We start from the raw sequence: 7,693 nt of genomic DNA, 5'->3' as shown, positions 1-7,693 counted from the left end.
AGCTATAAGTAGGTGAAGCTCGATTCAGCAGGCATACCACAGTGCTTTTGGGTGGAATAGCTGCCCTTTGTCACCCAACACATGATTGATACACTATCCCTTAGAACTATGAAGCGTAATTCTAGAAACCAGGGAACTCTTGACTGTGAGTTCCCACAGCTTCAGGTTTAAAACCATTCAGAAAATGCAAGTAACCATATGGAGCAGCCAACTTAACAGATATACTTAAAAGAAAGCTAGAGCCATTCAGCAGATATGTTCTGCTCCTTTGATTGAGCTTAAATTAAAAATGGTTAATTGAAGTGTAGCTTTATATCATTCCTGCATTTAGTTCCTAGCTCTGCTAGAATAAGTTTAATCAGAGATTGGTCTACCCCAGGGTTTCTCAACCAGGGTTCCTCCATAGGTTGCTAGGGGGTTCCTTGAGCAGTGAGCAATTTCTGCCACTCAGATTAGTTCCCACTGACAACTTTATTCTTTTCAGCTCTCTGTAAGGGGGCAATTCTTCCCAATGCAAGCATGTGAAATTCTGCAGTAGATTTAAAATAATTTTTGAATAAAAAGAGAAAAAGAAAAGGACAGCTGCTTGCACAGGTAATGGTCACAAAACCTTTTACAAACTTTTACACACGCAGTGCTATCACAAAAACACAATAATCAATAAATTGTAAAAATAAACATGCATAAAAATCTGTCTTTTCTAAAAGAAGTGCTTAAGTGTTGAGAAAAATAAAAAGTCTAAAACTGTGCAAAACGACTGAAAATCCAATAGTGCTTTAGAGCAGTGGTCCTTAACTCCGGTCCTTGGGGCCCACTAACAGGCCAGATTTTAAGTATTACCTTGGGGAAATGCAGACTAGAATACTGCAATCACTGAGCAGCAAATTAGATCACCTGTGATGTAGTTTAGTTATCTTGCAAACCTGGCCTGTTAGTGGGCCCCGAGGACTGGAGTTGGGGACCACTGCTTTAGGGAATAAACCCCAAAAAGATTTGCAATAATTGATGGAACAGTACTGACTCATGGCTCTGCTTGAACTTCACTTCCCCCAGTCCATAGGGACACATAAAATAAAATACAAATCCCATAGCGCAGTAAATCTTTATACAAAAATTATTAATTGAGAAAGCGCTCACATTTTGATTAAAATTAACAGCTATCACAATCCCAAAAGGTGCAGCAGTCCTATTGTCGACTAGTTCCTTCCAGCTGGTGGCTGCTATGTGTGGTGACGTTTCATTGGGTGCCTTTCTACGCGTTTCATCATAGGTTTGACTTCAGGGGTGTGGCTCTTCCCAGTGACCACACGTATAAGGAGCATTCTGATGCTAGATGTTTTGTACCTTTCACATCTAGCTCCTTAATATTGCCTGTGTTATGGTAACATGCATATGAGATAGGGGTTCAGACTTAACCACTTCCATCTCCCCCCCCCCCCCCCGGCAAATGAAGGCGGAGCGGTGCGGCGGCTCATGTTCTGGGATGACATAATATGATGGCGCCCCAGAACGCGCCTAGGACACAGCGTGACCCGGATCTTATTAAAGAGCTAATGATGGCGCTCTTTACCCATGTGATCGGCTGTGTCCAATCACAGCCGGTCACATGTAAATGAGGAAGTGCCGTTTATTGGTGCTCCTCGCCTCACGCTGTCAGTGTGTGGCTAGGAGAGCTGATCAGCGGCTCCTCCTCGAAGAGGTGTCCAGGACAGGTAATCAGGGCACTGATCGGTACCCTGATTACAGTAAAGCCTCAGCAGTGGCCATCAGTGACCCCAATAAGTGCCTGTTAGTGATGCCAGTCAGTGCCTGTTTATCAGAGCCGCCTTATCAGCACACATCAGTGAAGGAGAAAAAATACTTGTATACAAAGCTTACTGACAGAAACTAAAAAAAACTTTTTTTTTTCTTCAAAATTTTTGGTCTGTTTTTTTTCTAGTAAAAAAAAAAAAAAACGGTTATTATTATATAGTATTTATATAGCGCCGACAGTTTACGCAGCGCTTAAATACCGCCAAAAGAAAGCAGTATTTGTGTGAAAAAAATAATAAAAATTTCATTTGGGTACAGCATTGCATAACCGTGCAATTGTCATTCAAAGTGTGACAGCGCTGAAAATTGGCCTGGGGGGGGGGGGAAGGGGGGTGAAAGTGCCCAGTAGGCAAGTGGTTAAGATCTATACTTTCCCCATCAGCTAAGCATAGTGTCTTTCGCTGAGGCAAAGGACAAGCATTAAATAAGTGCCTCTGCCCCATGCAGAAAGTGCTCCCAGCTTCCATGAAGAAGTGGAAGTGTCAGAAAAATTAGGGCCTAGATATGTAGGGAGACTGTTCTAGGAAAGTAGTTCAGGGTCGTAGCTGCAATTAAATAAATGGGCGAAGCTGGCTTATTGTGAGTTTTTCCACTTTGGGTCGCTTTAATAACTGAAAATTAAATAAGCACATTATCTAGATTTTTCTTATCTTGTGTGTTTTTTCTGTTTCTTAGTGACATCTCTTTAAAGGATTATTGCATTTTCAATTTGAATATATTCCCTGTGATAGGTAGCTTATAGCTTTGAAATGCCAGTCTCCAGGAGGCTATTTAAGAAATGTGCAGTAATCAAGGCTCTGATCCGAAAACACGAGGCCTTTGAGAGTGACCTGACAGCCCATCAGGATAGAGTGGAGCAAATTGCTGCCATTGCACAGAAGCTGAATGAACACGACTATTACGACTCCCTCAGTGTAAACGCACGTTGCCAAACTATTTGTGACCAGTGGGATGTCCTGGATTGACTGACACACCTCAGATGAGAAGCCTTTAGAGCAAACCGAAAAGCATTTGTAGACCATTTACCAGATGAACCTGGAGTATGCCAAGAGGGCGGAGCTGTTTAATAACTGGTTGGAGGGGGCCATGGAGGATCTGCAGGACATATTTATTGTACACACTGTTAAAGTTGATGGCCTAATCACAGCCCATGACCAGTTTAAGTTCACTCTGCCAGATGCAGACCGTGAGAGAAGCCATTCTTGACATCCAGTGGCCGGTCCAAAAGATTGCTTATTATAACCACATTCGGTTGGCCAGTGGAAACCTCTATACCACAGTTAAGCCAGAAATCATTCATTTCAAATGGGAGAAGGTACAACAGCTTGTCCCCAAGAGAGACAATGCTTTGAAGGCAGAGCATGACCAGCAACAGTCCGAGCGCTTACGTCTGGAGTTCGCTAGCCTAGCTAATGTGGAGAGGGTCCATGGATCCAGAGTAAGATGGAGGAGATTGGAAGGTTTGCCATTGAAATGTATGGTACTCTGGAGGACCAGATGAGCCATCTAAAGCAGTGCGAACAGAGCATTCTAAACCACAAGCCTAACATAGACAGACTGGAGAAACAGCACCAGCTCATTCAGGAAGCCCTGATCTTTGATAAGAAGTACACCAACTACACCATGGAGCACATTTGTGTCAGCTGGGAACATCTCCTCACCACCATTGCTAGAACCATCAATGATGTTCAGAATCAAATTCTAACACGGGATGCTAAGGGCATCAGTCAGGAACAAATGCATGAGTTCAGGGCATCCTTCAACCACTTTGACAGACCATACAGGTGCTCTGGGACCTGAAGAATTCAAAGCTTGTCTAATCATTCTGGGCTATGATGTGGTAAATGACAGACAGGGTGGTGCAGAATTTAATGGCATCATGGCAAGCGTTGATCCCAACAATTCAGGCATGGTAACCTTCCAAGCTTTCATCAACTTTGTCAAGGGAGACCACAGACACGGATACTGCGGACCAAGTTATTGCATCTTTTAAGGTCCATTCTGGAGACAAGAATTTCATGACAGCAGCAGAGCTTCATCAGGAGATTCCACCAGACCAGGCAGAATACTGCATCTCTTGTATGGCACCCTACCATGGTCCTGATGCTGTGCCTGGAGCTCTGTATTACATGTCCTTTTATACTGCATTGTATGGTGAGGGTGACCTGTGAGCATGATTGGGAAAGAGATCAACACTGCCCTACTGCCCTCCATCAGCTACTAATGCCTCTAATACTAAATAGGTGAATCTCTGGTGCGGCTAGAGGGGGGCTAGATGATGCTGGGCTTTACTGGAATCTCCCTATCAGGGGAGAGAGGGAGGAACTCAAATGAGCTCATCATTCCATGTGCAAGGAGGGAGGAGAAGGCAGAGCAGAAGCTGCAGGACCACTACTCTTCCCCCCTCTGCAAAGCTTTCTATGCAACGGCAAAGGGGCAGGGGTGCTTCCATACACCTCTGGCACATAGACTGCACTTCTGGGTGTCCTTTCATATATTACACCCTGTACAGATTCTCCACAGACCCCTCCCTCCCTCTCTTGGGTTATTTGTTCCTGGTCTTTAAAACTCCTGTATGAGGTGCCTGGTCCTAGCCTCTGCCACACAGGTTTCCTAACCATTCCTGTTTCTGTCCTTACCTTGTTCAGCACAGTTTCATTGTGCCATCTTGTTTTAGCAACATCACAACATATAGGGCTCCACACTGCAGGCAGGGAAGGGATCCATTAATAGGGGGTTGCTTCACCTTCCCCAGCTAATTTATCACATATTTCCAGAGGGGTGCACCTTTTATATTTTTTTTTCTGCTTATCAGAGGCAGCTGGTATTATACAAGATCAGTTACAATAACCCACTACAAGCCAAGGGGAATCGCGTCTTAACACTTTTTTTTTTTTTTTTTTTTTAACAACCATGTTTTAAGGTATTTAAAATATAGGTAAAGAATCCGGACACTTGACTGACATTCCTATTGCATTCTGTCGCCCCTGGGGACCAAAACACATGATGTATCATTACATTCTACGATTTGCATATTATTTTGGTGACAGACTTATTTTCCTTTCTATACATCCCCTTTTCTACATTCCTGAACTTCCAATCACATCATGAGAATGCTCTATTTTTCTTTCTTTGTTGCTTTTCTGGCCCTGTCAAGATTATTTTTCCCTAAGGACCCAAAAAAATATATATATAAATATAATATAACTTTTGGAGGGTTACTATTTAGTTAATTTAGGGGGATTTATGATATAAATTTATATTTGCAGTTTTTTTTTTCTTGTCTTCTAAATAAAGGTTGCTGATATTTACCACAAAGTCTGTAACATTCTTTGTCATCTTTTTATGCCAGCAGCCCACCAGGAGAAATGTCAGGGGGCAGCATCTTTTTCCATCTTTCCTGCACCTCCTCCAACTCTTTACGGAACAATAAAAGTAATCTTTATAAAAAATAAAATAAAGTGCAGTACAAAAACTTTAAGCATTTTGTTGAAGGAATTAGTGTACGTACCTGAATTATTTTAATATCCCCCCCCCTCCTGTAATCCCCTTAACATCAATATGGGGGTCACAGGCACTCTTAGCTAATTGGGCTCTGCTGTAGAAGATGTGTGCTTACTATAAACATGCTGACAGGAACAGGGGCCTGACCTAATGAGTGTGCATTATCCCCTTCATTATTTGACAAGGAGGCCGGGATTTTGTTCTTGACCAAACTTTGCTGCTACTGCAGGGGTGACCAGCTGAACAGAATTACAAATCGTTTGGTAGGAAAGATGGATCCCTTATGCATACAGTGTTTTAGCAGCTTGCTTGGCATTCAACCTAGAGTAAGGGTTTAGTTGTCTCTTATATACTGTATGTCCAGCACTGCTTTGAGACAAAGGCATTATTGCCAAAGTAGACCATTGGATGGATGGGGTTTGAATCCCACCGGCTTTTAGTGAATAGTGGCCTGTGTGATGGAAACCCTGCCTCATTCAAAATATTAAAGTTTGTAAGGGAAATAGTAAATTGTGAGTAAAATATTATAACTGCGGAACATAATGTTTTGTTTGATAATTGCAGAGAAGTTTGAGTAACACAGAAGATGAATGTACCCATCTGAAGGAGATGAACGAACGCACACAAGAGGAACTGCGAGAACTGGCCAACAAATACAATGGGGCAGTAAATGAAATTAAAGATCTTGCTGACAAACTAAAGGTATTTACCATGTATTCTAAATGCTTGAAACTTGGAATATTTTTTTTAGAAATTAATATGGACAATCTTCTCTTTTCCTGCACATTTCTGCTGCACCACTACCTAGACAAATAACTTGAGATTACACTGGTGCAACTTAAACTGGTCGTCATTCCCTTTTGGATATACATCATATGGCCATAAGTATATGGACTCCCTTCCAAATTATTTAGTTCAGTTTCCAATGAAGGGCTATATTCAGGATTCAGCATTTGGAGACCTTTTTATACAAATGTATGCTTCCATCCTTTTGGCAGCAATTTGGGGAAGGTTCTTTTCTGGTCCAGCATGACCTGACCTTACACAATGCCAACTTCTTAAAGACATGGTTTGAAAAGTTTGGTGTGGAGGGACTCAAGTAGCCTGCCCGGAGTCCTGACCTCTTGAATTCAAATACCTCTGAAATTAATTAAAGCACTGATTGAGACCGATCTTCTCATCCAACATCAGTGACTGACTTAAAAAATGCTCCTACATAACACACTTTAAAACTGTGTGGAAAGCATTACATAACTGCAAACGCGATAGAATGATTCCTAATTAATGCCCATGGTTTTAGAATGACACGTCTAACACTTTATAGGTTTGCTGACCAGGTGTCCACAAACTTTTAACAATATAGTATAACAATCTGATGTCAGTGTGGTTGAGTGTGGTCTGCTTGACTGGATAGGGGGTGACCCCATGGATGGGTATCTATTGCTTACTAGTTGAACATGCACAGTATGTTTAAACCTTAGTTTATTAAGTAAATTTACATGAAAATCACAGAAATGCCTCAGTGTACTACTACTACTATGTCCTCTAAAGCCTGTCAAAACACAAACATTTTTTTTATAGAGTGCCATTTTATGTAAATAAGTGAAACAAACATTTTGTAGGTTACATTAAGTGTAAAATCTGAGATTGCTTTTGATGTTCAAATACTGAGAAGCTATGGCAGGTAAGACTGATCTGGGTGACTTAAAGTGATTTAATTAAAGGTTCCACTTTAAAAAAAAAAAAAAAAGCCTGTCATACTTGCCTTCTGTGTAGTAGTTTTGCACAGAACAGCCCGAATCCTCCTCTTCTTAGGTCCCCTGCCTGTGCTCCAGGCCCCTTCCTCCTGCTAAGGACCCCCAGAGCAAGCCGCTTGCTCCTGATCCACTGCTCTGTGTGTCTAGTCACACACAGAGCTGCGTCTCATTCCCGTCCCCTCTCTCTCATTGGCTCACTGGCTGTGATTGACAGCAGGGGAAGCCAATGCACAGAGAAGGTTTTTTTATACTCATGCATAGAATGCATGAAGGTAAAAATCATTGAGCCTTTACCCATTTTAATAGAACAATTCAGATTAATTTCACAGTTGATTTCTTATTTGATTCCACAAGAACTGATTTTAATATCTGAATGTGTTCTATAGCAGTGCAATGGAAATGATAGCCGTATGTTTACAAGCACAGACTTAACATGAAGGTAAGCTATGAGGATAGAAACATGGGAGCAGCTGACCAATTGTAAAGGTGCCCTCTCAAATCTGACTTGACTAGCTAGTGAATCACTGACCCTAGAACAAGCATGCAGCCAGTAAAGAATGCGCGCCCAATGTGTAAAGTGGATATAAAGAGTCTACACACCCCTGTTAAAATGTCAGGTT

At 41.9% G+C, this 7,693-nt stretch overlaps 1 protein-coding gene and 1 pseudogene across 8 annotated transcripts in view; both read left to right on the top strand.

Moving 5' to 3' along the window:
- Positions 1–7,693, top strand: part of SLMAP (sarcolemma associated protein) — a 301,840-nt gene that overhangs the window by 189,011 nt on the left and 105,136 nt on the right. For all 7 annotated transcript variants that reach the window (XM_082265558.1, XM_082265562.1, XM_082265559.1 and 4 more), the window contains one exon: positions 5,881–6,018. In XM_082265558.1, the coding sequence (XP_082121684.1) occupies positions 5,881–6,018 (138 nt within the window). The remainder of the gene's footprint in view (positions 1–5,880; positions 6,019–7,693) is intronic.
- On the top strand, positions 2,562–4,068 carry LOC309561631 (alpha-actinin-4-like; annotated as a pseudogene). The gene has a single exon. The product of its transcript is annotated as an alpha-actinin-4-like (transcript).

Source organism: Pelophylax lessonae, assembly GCF_965119305.1.
Source record: "Pelophylax lessonae genome assembly, chromosome: 8".
NCBI lineage: Eukaryota > Metazoa > Chordata > Amphibia > Anura > Ranidae > Pelophylax > Pelophylax lessonae.
Note: the sequence above shows the minus strand (reverse complement) of the source record. Positions and strands in the feature narration are given on the sequence as shown.